Raw genomic sequence first — 22,995 nt, 5'->3', positions numbered from 1 at the left:
ACCCCTCCTGATTCATTCAGAAGTGTTTCATCCTTCCGTGTGTGCTGCTCTGCCATGGAGAGGTGCACGAGATGTGAAATAAATCACACCCCACACACTGACCAGCTGTGACAGCCCCTGACAGCCATGCTGCTGCAGTGCACCCATGTCAGCTGCCCTTGGATCTCTGCTCAGAGCGAGCAGATGGGGAGGAACATGAGTGATGAGAGGAGCTCCTCCACGCGCAGGCAGGGCTGCAGGAGATGCGTTGAGCTGTCCTGAAATCCCAACATCCCGCGAACGCGCGGTCCATGGCACACTCACCTCCAGGGAAGGGACGAGGCAAAGGGGGGTCACTGCTGCTCTGGCTGTGGTGTCCATGCCAGGAGGTGACGTGGCTGCACTCTCAGGGCCATGTGGAGGCAGTGGCCAGGCTGTGCCATCCTCCCCTGGCCACAGCAGCTCCATCCGTACACAGCTCTGTGGAGCTCTTTGCTGTTCAACTGTGGTTATAGATCACTGACTACAGCTACTAAAGCACAGAGAAAACCTCCATCAGCTCTTGCAAAGTACTTTGAAATCCTTTTTCTGCACAAGGTCAGAGAGACTTTAAGGGGCCAGCCATGCCAATTGTTTTCAGCAACCTCCAGTGGAAAAAGAAACGGAATGAGCTCTGCTTATGTATCATTGCCATCCAGCACCATTCCTCTGGCTGCTGAGGAACCTGGTTTAAGTTATTTTTATGTGCAAAGAAAGAGGTAGGTAGACACGAGCACACACACATAAATATATAGAGCACACACACATAAACACACGTAATCTAGGAGGCAAAGAGAAAATCTGTACCTGCATTTGTGATATCTTCCTGCACCAGGTAAGGAAAGCATCTTTTTCCTTTTAACTGGCTGCTGTACCGACATTGTTTCCTCGCAGTCTATCTTTAGGTTATAGCAGTTCACAAGGTTTTTTCAGCAGATGTGTTATTCAATTACTTCAGGGCTTTTCCATTTGTAATATTGCAAAGCAATGATAGCCAGCAGACTTCACCTGTCTTTTAGAGATAGCCAGCCTGGTAATTTTAACTCTGCCCATTTTATCCACACCAGTAAATCTCATAACATGGTTATAGAGAGATTCCAATTTTTGTAGAACTTTCTCCTGGGAATTCCTGTATACAATATTGCCATAGTCTGCAATGGACATAACCTGTGATTGGATTAATGTTTCCCTAGTGAAGAAGTCAAAGCATTTCATGTTCCTATAACTGGTTTGCAGCTCTGCAGTAAAGGTCTTTGGTGTGGCAGAGAGAATAATTGCAAACTCAGCCCCAATCAGAATATATAATCCCCTCACAGCCAGGGTCTAATTCAGTGCAGTTGGACTGCCCGTGCAGGGGTTTGTAGTGGGATTTTCTTGTCAGGAGAGCAGAATGCAAAGAAAACAAGTTAATTTCACCATTTTAATATTTATTACCCAGTTCTGTACAAAGGGAGGCTAATACATTGCTACTGCTCCAAGGGAGGGTCCTGCAGGTCCCCAGGCAGAGAATGTGAAGAGGCAGGGAGGGCTTTGCAATGGGCCACTGGTCTCCTCACTAGAAAAGCCCTCCACTTGTGTGCAGATAAACATGTGCCTTTATTCTTAAGAATAAATACCATTCTGTCCAAATAAAAGCCTGGTTTTGGACCCATATTGGCTTCTGAAGCTGTCAGAATATCTGTAAGGTGTCACCTTACCTTGGTCTTAACACAAATGAATAATAAGGAATTACTGTTGGGAGTTCCACATGCATTACTTACTTGTGAGACATGGACCATCTCCAGGAAGAAGAGGCTGATGGCAGGCCAGGAGTAGGTTTTGAAGCAGGATCTGCCTGCTCAGGTGGAGGAGGAGAACTTCAGCACTCACATGAGAGGAAAAGGAACTAGAGGCTGGGAACAAAAGGGTTTGTATTTTGAGCTCCCATGCTAGTCTCCCCCAAAAAATGGGATATGTAAACCCTCAAGCAAACTAGCAGAGATCCCTCAATGAAAAAAAGGCTCAGGCTTCCATCCCCAACTCAGGGAGAGCTTTCAAGAAACACAGTGTATTGGAGAACCCTGAAAACAGCTGTGGGTCTCTGAGGAAAGCACCATAAAGTCAGCACTGCCTATGGGGTTCAGGGGAGATGTGATTGGGATCTCAGCATGGAAAAATTGGGGAGTGGCAACTGTGGCCCAGCCAGAAGGTGCCAGAGACAAACTGAAAGAGGAATGAAATGGGAGGCAAGAGCAAAGAGTTTGAACATGACATTCTGGAACAAGGATGGGGAGGATGGGTTCCAGGATGGGCGTGCTGCCCAGCTGAAGAGCAAGGCAGATGCTCTTGGCAGATAACCTTATGTTTGGACGTTACAGCATTGCTAGGCAGGTGGAGAGGATGGGAAGAAGGTTAGCACCATGGGACTTGACAAATGGGATGTCATCATTCCCCATATGGGTAACTGTCTCCAATCTGTGCTTTCTTGTGCCACTGAAAGGTCAGAATATCTCAGCAGAAAGGCAACATCTCTGGCAGAGATGAGCAATCTACTTTTGGTCTGTCCTAAGACCTACAGATTTCAGGCTGTGGGGCAGATACCTGTGCACAAGACAAGTAAGAAGTGGAGACAGTGATTTGCAGGAAAATTCCGTTATTAAATCTAAATTAAAATACTTTTGCAAGTCTGACAGAGGGAGCCTCTGACAGCTGATAACAGAATAACAGAATCCAGCCTTCTTGGCTTTGAAATGATCTGGGAGCCTGTGAGGAGGAAGAAATGGAAATGAAACAACACACTCATTCCACAGCTGCTTTTATAACTTTATTCATATTTCTAGAGTAGGCTTTTTAGCAGCTAAGCAAACATTGAAACTCTCTCATTATATATATATATGTATATATAGAAACATCCAAAAATAAATAATGAGGAATTCTGCAAGTGCTTTTGGAATGAACGTGGGACAGAACATTTTTACTCCAGTAAACCAACTTTGAAAGTCTTCCACTAAAATCCTATAAAACCCAATGATAGTCATAAATTAGCACTAGATTAATTCAAAGGAGAACTTATCCCCCCTCTACGTACCTTCTAATCCATATTTCCAAGAAGTCATTTTAATTATCACACTGCCACTGCTATTCATTACTCTGCTTTTGGAGACAGAGAGCCAGCACTGTGCCTTTTGGATGCCTTGGAATTCATCATATGAAGGCATTTTATTCTCCCCAAAAATGTACACAGTTTAACCCTCTCACCTTGAAATACTGATGATAGCAGTTTTGCTTGGTGGTTTAAATAATTTTCCTTCCAGTGGGATACCCCCTTCTTGCTTTCAAGCAAATATTCCTTGTCAGAGAGCAACTAAGGGTAATGGGTGGCTAATGCACAGATGCATTCAGCTCAAGTTTTGGCAGATCCTGAGTAGCTTGTCCTTCTTCAGAGGCATGCAGAGCCAAGCTTTTGTCCTTACTCGTACCTGCTCACTCTTTCTGGCTGCAGTAATACAAACTGGATGGATACCATGTGCCAGTGGCTCCCAGGAGGTCCACTGAGATGTGGGACCCAGATCAGCTTCACTCTCTTCCTAGATCATGGCATTCCTGTCCTGGGAAAGAGGAGAGGGACAACCAACACATTTCTTTTACTAGAGAACAGTGTCTGGGGTTAGTACTTCTTCAGGGCCACCCCACACCACGAGGAGCTCATTCAGTCATGTTTTACTGATCCTTTCTCACCCACAGTCTCATTCATCCTTTCCCTCTCTTTCCTAGTGGGTCTTGGCACCTTCTCTCTGTCAAACTACCATTCCAGCCCAGCTCCTGGCAGAATACTGAAGAGAAGCTGCTTCCCAAGGCTTCTGATGGGTTAAGAAGCACTTGTAAGTGCATTCTCCTTTCCACCCCCTGGGAGACATGCAGACTCCACTCTGGGTCACCTTTTTTTTTTTTTGTCTCCAGTTTGAGAATCAAGACCAGATGTTTCAGAGAGTCACACATTGCAGGAGACAAGACTGCCTATTGACAGTGGCTTTGAGCAGAGATTTCACATGCTGTCCATGTAATGGGGAGGTGCTGAGGTTTTACTTGGGGTTTCTTACACAGCACTCTTTGTTCATCCCTTTCAGCACCATTCCTCTCTCACACTGCCTCATAAAGCTGTTGGCAAGTCTGGTCTTTCTGCACCCCAAACAGTGTTTGATGGAGGACCACTGTCCCTGCCTGTTGGACAGCTCTTGCAGCAAGTTTCATGCTTGCAGCCCGACAGTCCCATTTCTCATATGACCCCTCTCCTCAAATGATCTGAAAGAAGAGCAAAAAACCCAGCCATGCAGTGGATGATAAACTGCACACTGAGGAGCACCTGCCTGGCTCCCAGAAGCTATTTATCAGGCTCTCTTAATGCAAGCTAACAGGACTAGCACATGCAGTAGGCATAAGGGCTTCTGAGCCTGACACTAAAAGGGGAGACATCACATGGTGCAGTAGAGGAGCCAGGACTCCCTCGTTAGCTCATTGTATGGATTACCCCTTTAAAGAGAGAGAAGGGGACTGGTGGAGGAAGGAGAGGCTTTCTCATTTTAACAAATAGCTTTTCAGCCACTGCAAATGATTTCTGCAAATCTATCAGTACACTCTTTTTTCCCCCCACAGATAGGAAAAAAAAAAAAAAAGCCCTGAAATTGATTCACCATCTATAAATAAAAAAGAATCAATAGTAAAATTTCTAGCTAATTTCCCTCTCCCTCATAGCTCCTTGGACTATTTGTTATCTTAGAAATATTTGTCTGGGAAAAAAAAAGAGAAACATCATCGATTCCTGACTGCGACGTGTTCCTCCGCCTTGCCCTACAGCTCTCCTCTCCTCTCCTCTCCTCTCCTCTCCTCTCCTCTCCTCTCCTCTCCTCTCCTCTCCTCTCCTCTCCTCTCCTCTCCTCTCCTCTCCTCTCCTCTCCTCTCCTCTCCTCTCCTCTCCTCTCCTCTCCTCTCCTCTCCTCTCCTCTCCTCTCCTCTCCTCTCCTCTCCTCTCCTCTCCTCTCCTCTCCTCTCCTCTCCTCTCCTCTCCTCTCAGCGTTTGGAGACAGACGGGTCCTTCAGATGTGCCTGGCTCCTCTTGTTGGGTTTTCCTGCAGCGTGGCTGTTCCCTGGGCCCCGCTGGGCAGTGCATTTAGAGTGGGGCACGTTGTCCTTCCTGCCAAAGGAAGAGAGAGGACAGGTGTTGTCAGACACACGGTGTCCCAGCAGCAGGTGAGTGTGTGGGGTGAGCTCTGAGGACAAGCCCTGTGTGAAGTCTCGCAGTGAAGTGCATCTGTAAGGAAGGCTTTGGCAGCCCCAGACAGATTAGAGGTGGTTAAAGACCAGCTGATCCCATCCCTCTCTGGCCAGAGCAGGGTTAGTCCTTCCAGGAGGCTTCAAGGGCTTTGTGCTAGCTCTGAGCTCTCCAAGAGAAGGGTTCCATTACTTCTCTTTGGGTGAAGCACTTACCACTGTTTTCTCCAACTGAGGTTCCTGTACCTGAAATATTTCCCTTCATTTCTGCTCATGAACAGCCCTCTTCTCACTGTGAATATTTCCTTCTGGGGCATGTACCATTCACAGGTTGGCTGGGTTCACACATCTGCTCACAGCTGGATTGCCCCCACTTCCAGATGGGTCAGAGTCTTTGGGGACAGGCTCTGACTGTGTGGCCAGGGAGCACCCAGCACCCAGCACATGATGCCAGTGCTTCCAGCATCCAGACCAGTGCCTTCAAAGAACCCACGAAGACGTGATACTGCTATTTCACTGTGCCCATAACTTCAATTATCTAACTCCGATTATCTAGCACTCATGCCAAATTTCAGTTGCCAGCATTGTTTGGAGTTTCCAGTGCCCCTTTCAGGCTGCAGCCCCAGCAGAGCTGTGCGAGTTTTATAACTGGCCTCCAAAGGAGCAGGGTTGAGATAAATACAAAGTACTTTTTGCAGTGATGCCCCAGGAGTTCACAGGGTAAGATCTGAGCTTTTCACAACCCAGCACCACAGAACCAGCTCCCCAGCTTCCCACAGCTTGTCTGGTGGAAAGACTTGCTTTGTAACACTTCAGTTCCTGATAAGGAACTGAATAAGTCTCACTACTTGTTTCCCAGACAAAACACTCCTCTGTGTGTGTGTTTACAGTGTGCATGATGAATTTTTACTTTAAGGAAGAGTAAATCTCTACTATCAGTTAATTCTGTAACATTTCTGTTCTATTTACTTATAGAGCTGATGAAACTCCAGTTTTCTTGATCCAAGCACCCCGAATCACCCCAAGAAATAGGGCCCCTCTGTAATGACAGAGAGAAACCTGCCTTCCTCACCACACAAGTGTGTGTTTTTCAGTGCCTCTGCTTTTATTTGCAGAAAGATGTTTTAATATACATTAAAAAAAAATTATAATAATATAGCTGCTGATGGGGCCCAGGGCTTAGAGGGCTTTACCTCCACCAGCCCTCCCCTTCTCCCCACTGTCACAGCTGCCACCAATTCAGCATTTACTGCATCTCTACAGTTCAATCACCAACCTAAGGCATAGTGGCATTTTGAAGAGATAAACATTGAGACAAAAATAAATAAATTAGGACCCTGGGAGGGAGACCTGAAAGGCACAATGAAGTGAGACCAAGCAGTTTCTCTGGTTCTGTGTATAATTACATTGACATGTTCCTAGACAACACTGGAGACCCAAACACAGCAGCAGCTGTGAACCAAATGGAGACTCATGAAAAACATCAGCCAGCCAGGCAGCCCATCCCTTGCCCTGGGGCTGCATCAGCATCCCCATGTCACTGCTGACAGCCTTCCTGCCTGCTCCCAGGGCACAGCCAGCACTGGATGGGCAGGCAGGACTCAGCCCCCATTTCTGTGCACCCACTCCAGTCACTGCAGCACCACTGCTGAGTGTCATTCCCATGCTCCTCCATGCAAATGAAGGAAACAATATAATGCAGAATATGCAAAGAGGATACAAATGGGTCTTAAACTTCCTTTTTCCTCATTTGGTTAACAGAGGAAAAGGAAATCCTGTCATGCCAACAGCACTTATGGGTGAGATTTTTAGACACTGGCCTTTTTCAGCCATCTGCTGAACTGGAGCATCATAAGAATCAACCACTCGGTTCACATCAGGTACTTGTGACAAAGTGGCTTTTTTGGACATACAGCCAATTGACAGTCACAATCAAACCACAGCTTTGCTTCATGTTCATTGCACAGACAACAGTTAATCTTGCAGCCATGCAAACTGTTTTGCAAATTGAAATCTCAGAGGCATAGCAATTACAATACCAAATTTATACCACATCTCTCACTCAACTAATTGTACATCCAAAAAATCACCACTTGAATAATCTGAATACATTCACCTTTACAGCTAAAAAAGCCTCTGCTACATGCTTGATCTCAACACAATTTTGAGTTACAGAACCCCATGGGAAAAAAATGCCAACCTCTGATTTCAACAGGAAAATTGCTTCTATCTAAATACAGCAGATGCATAATTCACACTGAGGTCTAACAGCCTGGTGTTCTCAGCAAAGCTCATTTTTTTCTCTGCAAAATTGGGGACGTTGCTATTGCTGCCTGTAGCTCTCCCAGCCCATGTACAGGAGCACAAGCCCTATGTGCACCTGCTCTGAATGTAGTGTGCAAGTTCACATCCAAAAGAACTGTACCTGATTTCTAATTGTCAGCAAATCTTAAAGGCCTTAAAAGGAATTGGCAGACTTTCAAACTGGGCTGATGTTTTGGATGAGTTGAGGTTTACAGAGCCACCAGTGGAGGCACAGTTGTGCTGCTGTGGCATTTTGAGCTCTTTCAAATAGTCATTTCTTGACTTTTGTTTCCATCTCGTGAAGCAAGGCGAGGTGGGGTGATTTGAACTAGTGACTTTGCAGCTGGTGCATTAAAGAAAGTCAGAAGAGAATTGATGTTTAAATTGCAAAGGGAGGTAAAAATAAAGTTATCTAAGCCATGTGAGTGGGATCAAAAATGAGTCATCAAGGCTGGAAAATGGGTAACCTCTGATCCCTGAAACTAAGAAATCTGGCTGCTGTCGTGCTGCTGCTGATCTAATTTTTACACTTTCCCCTCCATACAGAGGAGACACGTTTCCATTGTGTCCATCACAGCTAAACAATCAATGCCTGATCAGTCCCAATGCTTCACTCTCAGGGATGCACAATTAACCAGCACCATGTTTGACACTGCAAGGGGAGCACAGTATTTTCTGGGAATGCCTGACAAGTTTCAGTCATAAAGAACACAAACCAAATGACCCAGCAGATAATGACAGCCAGTGCCCTGACAGTTAGATAATGTGCATGCTCCAAAGCAAGGCCAATTAGAAGCAATAAAAACAAATTTCAAATGTTAGAGCAAAGGTCAGAAATCCTCAGCCATTACCACAGGCTTGATTTTTCTTTTTTTCCAGGAGTCAGCAGCACCTGTCTCTGGTGAGTGAGCATGTAGTCATGTTTGCCAGGTGCCTACCCATCCATTGCAGCACATTGTGACTTCTGGGCCATACAAACCCCACTAAAGTGGTGTGTGGAGAATCCCAGCACTACCTGAAAATCTCCTCACGTCTGTATCCTATGGCTCTGCCCTTCTGAGTGCAGGGGCTGGCCCACACTGCTGATAGAGAAGGCAGATGTTAGAGGGTGTGCATATGTCTCTCCCTCCACCACAGAAGGGATTCTGCTGCTTGCCATCCATCCCTCAATTCCTCCCTCCCCAGCTCAGTGCAGCAAGACACACCTGCTTTATCCAGGAGACAGTGCCCAGAGGCAGGAATAATTAGTTTATAGCTGGAGCCACACTATCACAAAAGAGAAGGAACCACAATTACAAGCAACTCACGTGGCTCACACACAGCCATCCGTGTGGACCCTGGAAGCTGCAGAGAACATAGGAATGGGTTTTGTCGTGGCTCCTATCCTCCCATTTCCTAAGGAGCAGCAGAACAATAATGGATTGCACTCACCTGATGAGATGTAGCAGAAAATGGCAGTCTCATTCAGGTACCAGTATGATACTGGGATTAACATGCTGTGTACATCAGACATTATCCATGCCAGCCCTCCCTTCACACAGGTCTCTGTCTCTGCTTTCCGAGCAGGAAAATCCCAGGCCAGGGTAATGCATGGAGTAACACAAATGCTGTAAATCTCCTTATTGAGCCCTGGCTTCCTCAGAGCAACAAGACCATGGAAGGAGAACAGGTGGGTATCTGCAGGAATACCTATGTGAGGATGCCTGTGAGAGCTAATCTAAATACATTTAGGATTTAAATGCAAAGCTGATTAGTGAAACCACAGCAAACTCTTATGTGATATGCTCCTTCAGAGTTAAAGTAGCCATAATTCAATTTACTCATTTAGCTCATTTCCAAAAAAGTAAATTAAGGTGGAGTAAATTAAATTAAAACAGCTGACAGCACCTTCATTTTGAAAGGGATTGTTAATGTGGACCCAGTCTACCTCATACAGTAATGCAAATTATTTTTGCTTGCTAGGCCCCTCATCAGACACACCAGTTCCCTATCCTGAAGTATTTTTACACTCCCTCTATTCAGGGAGTCTCCAAGAGCAGGACCAAGCTGGACATGTATTTGGGTGTTTGCATGGGCTTTAGTGTGCACGTGATTAAATCCAGGGTAAAATCCCTGCAGCTGGCAGCCTCCTTCCCAAGTGTTTGAGAAGCTAATTGTTGTAATGAGGAATTTTGGTGAAGCCTCTGCTGGGAGCTGGCCAAGCACTGCACATCTCTAAACTCTGTAAATGAATCCTTTTCACTGAACCCACTCAAATGTCACTGTTCAAAGCTTGGAAGGTGTTCTTTAATGACAGCTACAAGTAGCAAGAGTTGCATAAAAGGTGCAGACGTGTGTGGGAGTGAGCTGACAGATTATAATTACCAATACAGAAGGGAGGAAAACCCCCCAAAATTATTTTTTTAGGCAAAACATATAATTTGCCTTTAAACCTTAGTAGTGCTCCCTTTACTAATACAATTTACAGACCTAGAAATCCAATTGAAGCTGTTTGACTGTTTTCTATTTTGTTGCCCTCATTCCATTTCCTCCCTACTCTACAAATTGTAAGAGGTTTTGCTGACCTTTCACATTTGGTCTAGAACATTTTTCCTGTTTATTACACTTTGCTCTCCTCTTAGCCACTGAAAATGGTCAGAGAAAAGACAACAAGACAATAATTTAAGTCTGGGACAAGTGAGCTGGGGATGGAAACAGAACCTCTCTGGAATAAAGCAGGGACGTGGCTTCACTTCCAGCTCTCACATCTGTCATGGCCAGGTCAAAGAAAGCACAACCAGAGGTAGATGAAACCTCAAAAATCCTGAGCCTGGAAGCGTGGAGAGGACTTTTTCTGAAACACAGGTAGAGGTGAACTGGGGAGAACATTGCAGACCCAGTGTGGCAGCAGGACCCACGCTCAGCACATGCCAGAGAGCAGCACAGCCCTGGGATGGTTTCAGAGCCTGTCAGCCCACACAACCTCTGGGCACAGCTGTTTAGTGTCGAGATGGGGCTCAAAATGAGTTGTCCAGGCAGAAGGACCTACCTTTGGTCAGACTGTGCCCACACACAAAGACTTTCCCCATGCCCACCCAGTGTGGTGCAGAAAACAGTGCCCATGGTCTCCAAGGATGGTGGGATGGTCCCGTGGGCAGACCCAGCCTGTTGGAGACACAGCTGTGCTCTCATACATCATCATTAGAGCTGCAAAGTCAAGCAGCAAAAGGAGGAATTGCCAGAATAAAGGCTGTCAGAGCAATTTTAATTCAACCTCCTGGCAGATATGCCTTCTGATGGGGTCTTTAATTACCTCATCACAGCCTACTTTTTCTTCAGCAAGGCTGCTGCTTTATTCAGGGCACGATGGACAGACGGCAATTAATGAAGGGCCAGTCAATATTTTGTTCTGTCCTTTTTTCATTCAGTGTGTGGCCCCAGGCATTATTTGCCGCATGCCATCAAATCTCTGCTCTTACTCGTCTTCTCCTGGGCTTTTCTCTCATGAGTATCAGTGCAGCAACTGTGAGATTCCACATAGGAAGGAATTTCTTTTCCAATACTTCTGTGAGCAGAGCACCTGGGTTTTACCTACAGGAAAATATGGGGCAGACATGAGCTGCAGAATGCTCCCCCAGCAAAGCCCAGGTGGGATTTTTCAGGATACCCACACTGTCTCTCTTCAAAATCCATCTTCCCTAACCTCTGCCAGAGCTGTTTAAACACTCAGGACATCCAAAATTTGAAATTCAGTGTGTCCAAAATATGAGTAACATGGACCTGGTGGCTCTCAGAGGAAAAATGTCAGTGATCTAAAGAGGGAAGATCTCTTCTGCTGATGCTGTGCTGGAGCAGAGCTGTGTTGTATCCAGGGAGCCAGAGCGAAAGAACAGAGAAATGTTGATATGGGCAAAGGGATGAGCTTCAGGCAGTGCAAGCTAACTGGCATTTGTGAATTTTTCACCAAAAATTCTGTTTTTCCACCTTAGTCATTCTCTGTAACAGCTGTACTCTGCTGTCTCTTAATCTTACAAATTTTTCACCTTTTACCAACCTCCTTTCAGAGGAGGACATTCCACACTTTCAACCCAAGAAATCTTAACCTTTCCTCTGGCACAAGTAGAAGGAGGTGAGAGCAGGACAGAGACTCAGTAAGAGGAGGAGCTCCCTGAGCCACTGTCAGCATCAAAGGGAGCTCCACTCAAATGGTTCCCAGTGAGTGCACTGGGGATGGAACTCTCTGGTCACTGAACAGCTTAGAAAAGGAACAGGAGGAGAGGAAGGGCATGAACCTTCATTGCTGTCCAACAGCCCCCTTCTGCACTGCTCTCTCCTGCTCTGTGCCCACTTGACCCACCCTTAGAGCTGTCCTAGTGTCCAGGACGGGCTCTCTGAGCCTCTCTCAAGCACAGCTAAGTGGGAGTGCTCTCTTCTCCAGCAGGCAGCACAGAGCTCTCTCTCTTGCCTTGCTAGAAATTCATGAGTCTTCTGGTTTGTCACGCCAAAGAGCATGCAGCATTTTCAGCAAGGCTTTTAATTCATTAGCTCACAGAGGAAAATATTCTAATCTTCTTGCCCTCCTCAGCTGAGTCATTGATGTTTTCCTACCTTGCTGCAGACATATCACCTTCAGGAAAGCAATTGCTCAGCATGCTGATAACAGCAGACATTATCTTTGTGAACTGGGTGGTTTTTTTGGGTCACAGGGTCATGAGGACTGCAGGACACACTGGGGTTACTGCTTGAAACCTGGCCTTCATTTACAGGCTGTGGGAAGCTCTGTGGTCTCTGGGCTCACTCCAAGGGGACATGGGGGGATGCTGAGTCAGAGGGAAGGGGGTGAAAGGTTCTGGGAGGAGCTGGATAAGTTGTGCTGGGCTCCATCACTGGAAGAGGTTGCCCTAAAAGGCTGTGGATTCCCCATGCTTGGAAGTGTTCAAAGCCAAGTTGGATGGGGCTTGGAGCAACCTGGGATAGTGGAAGGTCCATCATCTAGGGGATGGAACTGGATGATCTTGAAAGTCCCTTCCAACCCAGACCAGTGTGTAATTCTGTGATATGTGGCATACAGGTGGCATTTGGGCTCCTGTAGGCAAGGACAAGTGGAATTTAACCCCAGGTCTAGCCAACCAGGTGGATTCACTTATAGGCACATAATCACATTATACACAGAATACAGACACAGTTATTTCTCTTGACCCTTGAAATAAGCTGCATTTTTGGTAGCAGAGGGTGCCCCACCTCCAGTCTCAATCTTGTTCTGTAACCAGAGCTGTTGCATCAGTTGTTGCCTCTTACTCCAGATGTTCCTGATTCTGTTCCCACTCAACTGCATTGCCTATGCTGCAGGACAGCTGTTCTCTGACAGCCTGACTGCAGGGACAAAGCTCTTGTAAAGGTGCCTGAATTCGGGTACCAGCCCCACTTCTGACCCTCAGGTCCACCTTTCCCTTTTTGTGCCTCAATTTCCTTCTCCTAAACACAGTGATTCCAGCATAAACATTTCCTTCCTTACAGTCAGACGTGCTCTGGATGTGTTGCAGGTTGTTGCTATTTCCAGGCCTGTCATTCTAACACATTTTGGCTGCACTAATTCCCTCAAACAGAAATTGTTCTGCCTGTCCTAGTCTGGGACAAAGCAGGCAATTAGTTGTCCCTTACACGTTTATTAACTCTGCAGCTTTCTTTCAATGACTATGTGAAATCCAGTAATGTTTTAATATATTTTCATAAACTGTGGGCACAACATGTCCTGTTTCCACTAATAACTGTGCCATATAATTAGTCCTGATTACACAGATATTTAGTATCATTTTACATATTCCAGTCCTTTCCTAGTGCCACTGCCTAGCCAAGGCATATTTAAAGCCACAGCCATCTCCCTTCTGTTTCCCAGCAGTTTGCAAGAATTCCTTTTGGAGAGGATTGCAGTTAACACAGCAGCTTCAAAGAACAATTTAATTTCACTGGTGTATGTTGTAGGTGTGTGTGTATCTATATATATATGTAGACGTATGTGTGTGTGTAAAGGCTCTGATCAAATGTCAAATGTCAGGTGACAAAGCCCAGGATACAAATAGAAGGCATTTATCTACTTACAGGGAAAAGCCAGTATTTGAAATCCATCAGGAAATTAACAACATGAATCTTTAAAAGTCTATTCCGTAAACATCTGTTGGCTTAGGGCTGACCATTGCCCATATGTAGGATTTTTCTGTGAAGTAGCACCCCCCAAACAAAAGATCCCTCACTGCATTAGGCTCTGGTGGGGGAACTAGAAAAATTTGCTCTGTGCAACCTGATTAGAGATGTATATCTTTCCCTGCTGGCATGGCTGTCTCTATAGAGATGGACATGGATATTTGATGAGATTAAAATGCTTCAGTTACCACTGTCAGTGGTTCTTTAATTTAAAATGAAGAAAGCAAACAAACATTCCTTTTGATGAGGTAACTGAATGATGCTATGGAAAAGCACTTTGCTGTCAGGTGGTAATTAGGTTCAGTAATAGTTGTGGGTTTTTAGCCTTGGAGGCTGTGGCCCCTGGGAGTCTGAGAGAAATGATACATTCAATTTCTGGAGGAGAGGAAGATGCTGGATGCTTTTCTCTGCTAACCCTGCAGGTCTCAGCAGATAAGAGCATTCAGAACTGCAGTGCTGACAATCCTCCTTGAGCCAGCCTAAACTGTGGTGTCAAGATCACAAACAGAAAAGGGAGATGGGCTCAAAGCAGGCCTAACACAGGCAGCCTGGCTCTGACCACATATATAAGGAACTGCCAGAATGGCTGCAATGAGAGGATTTTTAAAGGCTGCAGAAGGAACTCCAGCAATTGCTCTCTGGTCTGGGCTGATATTTGTAACATCCATCTTATACATCACTAGAAAATCTTCAGTAGCAAAGTGTTCCTTTGCAAACAAGGAACATGCCCACAGCTACTCTTTTAAGGGAGGAAAAAAGTGGGTAGAAGGAAGGAGTGAATCTCAAGGCTCAGCTGCCTCCCTTGCCAATTTGGAATTGCCTTTTCCACTGCAAAATGTAAACTATATTTGCTTGTGCTGTTAAGAGTTGAAACCCAAATGAAACATTCCAATTGGTCCAAATGCATTTAATTGAAATGTTTCAGTTTGGAGGCATTATTGCTGTTTTCTCAGAACAGAGGCAAATACTGAACATGGTGTTTCCCATGAAACAGGTGCTCTGGTTCCTGCTCTGCTCCCCTCTGAATGTTGTTACACAGCTTTTCCAGCTCAAGGAATGCAGGTTCTCCATAGACAGTTCAGTGGTATCTCCCCTGCTCCTCACACAAGTTAAGGGGCAGTGAAAGGATGCAGTTGGCCAACACCAGAGAAGGACCAGCAGTGCTGCAGGGAGCCAAGCTTGGGCATTTCATTCCTTTGTGCCTTGCTCACCTGTGCCTCACTGCAGGTCCCCCTTCCTTTTGGACTAACACCCACTGAGCTTGTGAAACTGGAGTAAGGGCTCAGAGCAACAGGGGATGCCCAGATAAAGTGTCCAGCTGGACTGGCAGGAGGAACAAGAAGGAACAAAAAGGAACAAGAAGGAACCTGCCTCTGGCTGCCAGTACTGCAGCAGCTCCAAGAGGAGGTGGAGAACTCTGCCTCAGCATAGCCTTGCCAGTAACTTCCTGAAGTGCTGAAAAAGTTTTCACTTCCAGAATTAAAACTTTGCGAAATAAAAGTGGGTCTGATTTGCTCTCAGGAGATAAATGAAGGCTAAGTCCATTAAAGATACTGGTGTGAGATTGGTGTACAGCAGACAGAATTCAGGAAAGATATCGATATCTCCAAAATCCTCTGAATATTTTTTCAGACATAAACCAGGTATCTTTCCTGATCATAAATGCTTTATTTCCAAATGGAATTTCAATAAAATAAGCACAGTTAGACTAGCACTTATTATAAAGTTGTAATGCAGTAGCACTGAAGTTTAGTCATGAAAGGTATTAAAAAGGCAGCCCAGCTAAAGCAAGAGAAATTGCTTTCTGACCTACCGAGGTTTAGGAGTGGGTGCTAGTGGTCCCTCCACCAAGGAGTTCAGCCTGTAATAATCCAAGAACGTCCTGGCCACATTTCTTCCAAGCTTCATATCTGTGAGTTTTTAATTAAGGAACATTTTAAAAATAATTAATAATAATAATAATAATAATAATAATAATAATAATAATAATAATAATAATAATAATAATAATAATAATAATACAGAGCAGAGTCTAAAGGTAAGTTATTGCTGTTTAATACAAGAACAGGTTTTACATCAACCATCCCACAGAACTCAGGCTTCAGGCAAAAATGACTTACACAGGCAAATAAGGTGGGGGTCATCTTGTTTGCTTCTTGTTTTCACAGGCAGATGCTGCATAAAAACACAGACAGGAGGAAACAATCTCCCTTTTCCCCCACGCCTGGCTGCAGATCCCTGTGGTTCTCATGAAATAATACACTAGACAAAAGGGGCCCTCCAATTTCCACATTCAGAGAAAATAATTGCCTTAAAATGCTTGGATGCAGGCAGTATTTCTGTATCCAGGATACAAGGTCAGCCCTACCATGGTGTGAAGCTGCCATGGACCAGTGTGCTGAAGGTTGGCATTAATGCTGTAGCCCTCCACACCTTTAGCTCTGACCCCCAGAATGTCGTGGGAGAATTCACTGTTCTTTCCCTGTGTTGTATTCAGGACCTGAAATGGTGATTTTAGCACCAACCTGGAAGGACAGTAGGTTACCTTAACGAGTTCAGCAGTAACTCTGGTGTGTCTTCTCACTAGCCACGATTTCTCCTTCAGCTGACCCCTAAACCCAGCATTAGGCAGGTGCTGCACATCAAAGCTGCCAGGAGACCTCAGGGGCAGAGGAACCAGACCTCCCCAACGACTCAGCTGCTTTCAAAGAAGTTGAATAACCTGTGGGTTGCATTGGAAAACAATATCCCAGACAACATGTCCATGGGGTGAATCTGCTGTTCGTGTGAAAAGTCAGCCTTAAGTCTGCCTGTTACAGAGCAGCATCTCCTGATCATCTGCAGGGTGATGTCCAGCTGGGAGATATCCATTATCCACAGCTGTGTTGTGGGGCTGAAGGCTCCTTTATTTGCCTGTTTTGAACTGATGCCTGCCCAGGCTGCAGTAACCACATGGTGCTCCAGGACACTGCCCTAGAGGGTTGTGGTGAGGAGCATTTCAGCAGGGCAGCTGAGGTGGGCACAGAACCTGGTGAGCCTGAAGAGACCTTTGCATCCAACACCCAGCAGTCCAGGAAGATAAACAAACCACTGCTGGGTTTTTTTGTGCATATATGCATGTTTGCTTTATCAATAGTTATCTGCTGATGTTTCCATTAGAGGAAAATTCCAGAAGTGCAGCATCCCAGGGGCTTCCAGCAGTGCTGTTGAAGACACTGGCTTCTAAATGAAGCTTTTATTACCCGCCCACTTACATTAGACACATCAAAACAAGTGAGCATGAGACATCAGGTTCACGCATCACTGTGAGACCTTCTTATCCTATATTTATTTATTTATAAGGAAGGTCAAGCTGACGTTGACAGTCTTTACTTCTGCAAAAATCCAGCCACCAGCTCTGCTAGTGCTGCAGTCAGGTCTGGTGGCTGAGGATGACTCCTGACATTGCTTTTCTCTCCAACGATCTTGTCCTGCTTTTCCAGCTCCCACCGCTGTGCCTGGGGATGGTTCCATGATCTGTCCCTCCTGAGATGCTCGTTGTGATCCTAATACCATGTGTGCTGCCAGTACCTCTGTTCTCCTGGCCAGCAGCAGGGCAGAGCTGGAGCAGCTGGTGCTGTCTGCATGGACTGGGAGAGGCAGCTGTGAGGATCAGCTCCAGCTGTGTGGATCAGCTCCAGCTGTGTGGATCAGTACCAGCTGTGAGGATCAGCACCAGCTGTGTGGATCATCACCAGCTGTGAGGATCAGCACCAGCTGTGTGGATCAGCACCAGCTGTGTGGATCAGCACCAGCTGTTCCCCAGCTGTGGCAGTGCCCAGGTTCCCCTTGCAGCCGACCAGCCCTGCATGCAGGGAGGCTCAGAGAATTGGAGACAGCCTGCAGTTTTGCAATTCGAGGGAGGGCAGTGTTGCTATGAAAGAGTTTTGTGATTGTTTCTAGAATTTGGAGATGGCTGAGGGTAGCTTGCTTGCTGTGGATGTGGACTCAAAGCAGTGGTGAAGGTTAAGAGTTCAGAGTAGTCTGAGGAAGCGAGGAAGAAGGGGAGAGGGCTGTCAGACACTTAAGGGATTGAGAAGACTAACATGGCTTGATCTTGTAGTTTCTTTCATTTACTCGTCACTTTAAAGACATAAAGTGGTAATTGGACTCGGTAAAGTCTCTAGGACATTTTGTCAGTGGCAATCTCAGAAAGCTCCTCTGCCAGAAGTGGCCCCGCTGCCCTTTTCTTTGTCTCTCTGCATTGCTTTTGTTTGCACGGTGGGAAGCACCTGACCTGCTGTCCTGGGGGAGGAAGCCCTGGGATGGCAGAGGGTGCAGCTGAGGAAGTGGCTTCACCAGCTCCTGCCTTACAACCCTGCCTTAACCCTGACCTGCATGAATCTGGTTCCACTGCTGAGCTCACGTCTTAGGAACAGCTTTCTGAAGCTAAGGACAGCTAACCACTGGAATAACCTGCCTTAGCACGTTGGGAAATCTCCAGACCAGAGGACTTCAAGAACAGGTTAAACCCACAGCAGACATGAATGGTTTAGGTATAACTAGTGCTGCATGAAGTTTGGGTAAGGAAACATAAAAGGGCCTCTCAGGCCACTTCACCTCATTTTCTTACAGTTCTGAACATATTTTGCAATTCACATAGAGACCTGTTTGCTGAGATTGCCAAGAAAGGTAAGGGCATTTTGCAGAGCATGGACACACAGATAGATGGAGAGCATGAAGAAACTGGAAATGCAGTGCCACGTGCATCCACCAAAAAGTCACAAAATGGGAATAACTTGCAGTCAGCAATGATGAAAAGAGACCAGCATGGGATAAAAAATGTGCATGTTCTAGTACTAGTCTCTCCAGCCATCCTGCCCCCTCTGCTCTGCCTGTCACTTCTGCAAGGGATGAGCGGTTTCTGTCATGGAAATCAGGCACCTGATACATAAAACCAGGGGCAGCAGCATTGGCCTCTCCCTGTGACTGTCCATCCTGGGCAGGAGCTGACGTGACTCCCTCAGCACCCGCTGGCAGCACGTGTGTGCAGAACCAATAGAGGAAAACAAATTAAAGCAATAACATTTGCATTTATCTCTGCTGCACGGAAGGCTCAAACTCCACTTTGACTTACAGTGTATCCTGAGCACGTAAATAACAGCTACTGCAACCCAAACCCACTTCTGCTGGGTGGTTTTTATCCAGCTTCCTTTCTGCAATCACACGTGCTGTGTGCCCACAGGAACTCCCTTCCTAGCCTGAACTGCACTTGACAGAAGGCCATTTCCCAGCTATTCCCAACATGGGAGCTCAGCTCAAGACAAGACAGTCAAAATGTATTTGGGAGAGTCATGATGGAAACAGCTGGGTGTATCTTCACCTTCACTAGCATCTACAACTCCTTCTCATCTCTCTTCCTCCTCCATAGACTCATTCCTCCATTCTCCATATTTCTACCTGGAAGTGGAAACCAGTGTCCCTCCTGCAATTGCCCTCTCACAGCATTCACTCTGTGAACGGCATCAGCAGATTTGGGGAGCTTTCAGGACAGTCTGTCTATGCACAACTCTGCCAAATTTCACAGATGTTAAGAGGTTCAAGAATCGTGCTGGGCTCTCTGCAAAATCCTGCACATTTATGATCCCACCATGCCCCACAGCCCAAAACTTCCAGCCCTGGTAAGAAAGGAGGACAGAGAGGGGACTCTCACAAGCCATTACTAGTTTTCAGCTGACACGATTCATTGAGCCTATTGTGAACAGTCTGCTTAAGCTCCAGCCTCTGGAAGCGCAGACAGAGCCTTGTTCTGTCTGTGCATGGAGGCAATAAAAATCTCAATTTGGAAACCAGTTAGCAGTACAAGTCATTAGGGGAGGTACTAAATGTTGCTGCTTTAATAGCTCACTGATCCTTTAATAATGTCACTGCTGCAGAGCATGGTGGCACCATTCGCTCGCTTTTGTTTTGCTTTTTGAAATTCAGGGTCATTCCACTTTCAAGTGAGTGGATTATCTCTCTTTCCTCCTTCTGCCAGACACTGCAAACTGCTTTAAATAATTAGAAAAAAGGATGGCTCCTTCAAATTCACCATCTCATTTTCTTAAGGTCCAGTGTCATTGCTTTGGAACAGGAAGAGAAACCGTGATGGTGGTAAGGATTTGACAAGGGCAAAACAGTTAGCAGCCCCCACTCATCTTTGATAAGTCCTGTGGGGTCTCTGCCAAGCAGATTGGATCTCTGGTTTTATGTCTCATCTAGAGGACGGCACCTCCATCAATTTGAAACACTGCACTGGGTTATTAGCTTATGGAATTCATCCAAGTTTAGTCCTAAGCAGGATTTGAAATGTGACCATTCAGTCCAGAGGCACCACTGACCAGACCCACGCAAGTCTTTTGTTTCAGACAAACAGCTTTAACTTATCCTAAAGACAGACAGAGAGGAAAAAAAAATGGAAAGGGAGAAAGAGGGTAAGGAAAATGAGAACAAAGAGAAAGATGAATCTTTTTAATAGCTCAAATTAAAAAACAGAAGAAGCTCTTTGTTTGACACAACTGAATTTTACAGCAAATCTCAGTCCACCACAACAACGATCCTTTTATTTATGAAAAGAGGGTTATTTTGTTTGGGAGAGTCCCAGATGACTGTGGTCAGCGAGCATACTGTCAGCTTCACACAATCTCAAGAGAAATATGGATGAGGTTTTCTCGTCTGTTTATAACAGCTTCCATCAATGGATCAAACCCCTTTCTGACTCGAACAAGAGCTCTAATGGAAAATGGCATTACAGGGCTTTAAACCACCATGTTATATCATGCCAAGACTGATCAGAGCTAGTCCTCTATTTTAGCAGAGCTGTTTTCACCAGTTACTTACTTATTTTGTTTCACAGTGCTGACACTGCTCTCTAATAAACAGATGCTGCCCAGTCTCATCTCATGGGGAGCCCACTCCAAGCAAAGTGTCACTGGGGCAAAATAGAGACTTGGAGGTGGAGGAAGGTAGGGAGAGGTGCTGTTCCAAGGCTTTTCACCAGCATTTAATATGGTGCAAGTCTGGATGCTGATGATGCATCCTTCCCTGGGACTCACTCCAAGGAAAAAATGTTCCCAATGCCTAGCACAGCTGGATACATATTTCAAAATCTTTATCAAAGGAGGAAGCTTCTAAAATGGGAGTGTGGGGAGGAGATTGGGTTTTCCATAGCTCCAGTGTAAGAACTAGGCTCAATGTGGGAATTACTGGGGACACCCTCTCATGGTACTCAGCAGGTCAAACTCGAGAAATGCAGCCAGACCATCCAGCCTTAAAATCTATAAATGCCCTGAACTGCCAGCCTGGAAATAGCGAAGGGACTTACCCCAAGGAGAGCATTTTCATTCCCAACAGCCCCAGCTCCTGCTCCCAGATAGGACAGATGCTTTTGGAAGCAAAAGGTAACAGCAATGACGAGCCTTCATTTCTATTCCTCTTGTGTGTTATCAGGGAAGGAGCCAGGCGGAAAGATCCCGGACCGACCATTTCAGGCTTTCAGGCCCTTTTCCTGAAATGCTTGATTGTGGTGGAAGAAATTACCAAGATGGGAGCTGTGTGCTCTTCTCCCTGAGTAATCAGAGGCCTGTAATTTTCCCTCCTGCTCTGAAAGAGGAGATTGGAGGACAGGTATCTTGGAGAGCACTGTTTTATCTCTGCCGGAGGGACTGTGCTCAAGGACCACGCTGTGTTTGCCGTGAACTCATTTCAATATCAGCCATCCATTCTGTCCTCATGAACTGAACTGGAACAGGCAGATCCCACCTAACACCTGGACACAGGGAAAGACAGGAGGGTGGAGGTGCTGCACAGGAGCCAGTGGCTGGACAGAGACACTGCATGGAGGGGCAGCAGAGGCTGGAGGGGAGCAGGTGTGGGGGAGCACCACAATGCCCCAAATCTGCACTGAAGGATGTGCCCAACTGAGCACATTCTGCTGCTGATGGAAACCTGCCCCTGACACTGAGCTGCGGGGTGGCTGCCACACCCGTGCCCATGAGAAGGGAGCACCTGACTCAACACAAGATTTGAGACACACAGACAGGTACAGGAAATTCAGGGTGCCCCGAGCAAGCATGGAAACAGTGAGAGCTGAGATGTCTCACACACCACCAGAGTAGCACTGGGAATGCCACAGGGCCACAGCTCATTTTACCTCTGAATGCATGTGCCTTTCCCAGAGCTGTGAGCAGGGTTTTACAGGGACATGTCTGACTGCTGCTCCATTATCCTCATGCTTTCTTCACATTGCTCCATGCAAGTGACATTTGTCCATCTTACAGTCCCTCTGCACCAGTGGGAGATGGAAATGGGCCCTCCTGTAAATGGTAATCTGGCCTAAGCTATAAAATGACCAAAGAAAATGATTTATTAAATATCTTGGCGTTGCTGACTCCTGATGAGGTTTTCTGAGGGACAAAGGTCAGAGCCAAGCTCACAGTTGAAAAAGGAAAAAACCCTGAAAGAATGAATTTCAGCATCACTACATTTTAATTAATTAAAATATTGCATCAGCATCGCTTCGTAAATTGGTATACTGTTAAAATTATGCATTTAAAACCTGATTGTAACAGCTTCTATCAAACTGCCCCAAAATTAATTTGGGCCTGAATTTACTGATCTTACATTAATGTCTGATGGATCTTTAATAAGAGTAGCAGGAAAACATAGGATGAGTCTCTTTTGTGATTTTAACGTTTCTGATCTTTGCTATTGTTTAATTCTGGTTACTTGCCAGCTCTGGGAAGGAGCCCTTGTGGATTAGCTGACCTCAGCTCTTTACACAGTCAATGAAAATTACAGAGCTGATTCTCTCTGATGTACTGAGAAGGGATGAGGACAGAGAAAGAAATTTCTGAGTGAAAATCCAGCATTCACAACCTTCTTCTATCGCTAATTAATGTCCTGCAATGCATGGGGGAAAAATAGCATGAAAAACAAAGCTTTAACAGTTGTTTCCAGCTTGGTTGGAGATGCAAGAACACTACAATACTTTCCAATTGTAATTAAACCCCCCAAAATACACTGGAAAATCATAAGCTGAACTCTTTGGGGATCCTCTTAGTCCCTCACATCTCAGCTCAGAAACATGATGATCCCTGTTCTTCCAGGCCTGGAAGTTCCCATTAGACATTCCACACACGGATTTGGGCATAACATTTACTACCACCCAAACAAAATCAGTTTCAAGATAAATGGTAGAAAGAGTGTTTCGACACACCAAAGTGTGGA

At 45.8% G+C, this 22,995-nt stretch overlaps 1 protein-coding gene across 3 annotated transcripts in view; it reads right to left on the bottom strand.

Annotated features, from left to right (window-relative positions):
- Positions 1-2,799: 2,799 nt before the first annotated feature.
- BEND5 (BEN domain containing 5) overlaps positions 2,800-22,995 on the bottom strand; it is an 875,016-nt gene continuing 854,820 nt past the window's right edge. For all 3 annotated transcript variants that reach the window (XM_014870680.2, XM_088169741.1, XM_088169740.1), the window contains exons 12-13: positions 15,563-15,659; positions 2,800-5,188 (exon numbers count right to left, since the gene is read on the bottom strand). In XM_014870680.2, coding sequence (XP_014726166.2) covers positions 5,065-5,188; positions 15,563-15,659 — 221 coding nt within the window. In that variant the 3' untranslated portion in view covers positions 2,800-5,064. The remainder of the gene's footprint in view (positions 5,189-15,562; positions 15,660-22,995) is intronic.

Source organism: Sturnus vulgaris, chromosome 9 (genome assembly GCF_052056855.1).
Source record: "Sturnus vulgaris isolate bStuVul1 chromosome 9, bStuVul1.hap1, whole genome shotgun sequence".
Taxonomy (NCBI): domain Eukaryota; kingdom Metazoa; phylum Chordata; class Aves; order Passeriformes; family Sturnidae; genus Sturnus; species Sturnus vulgaris.
Note: the sequence above shows the minus strand (reverse complement) of the source record. Positions and strands in the feature narration are given on the sequence as shown.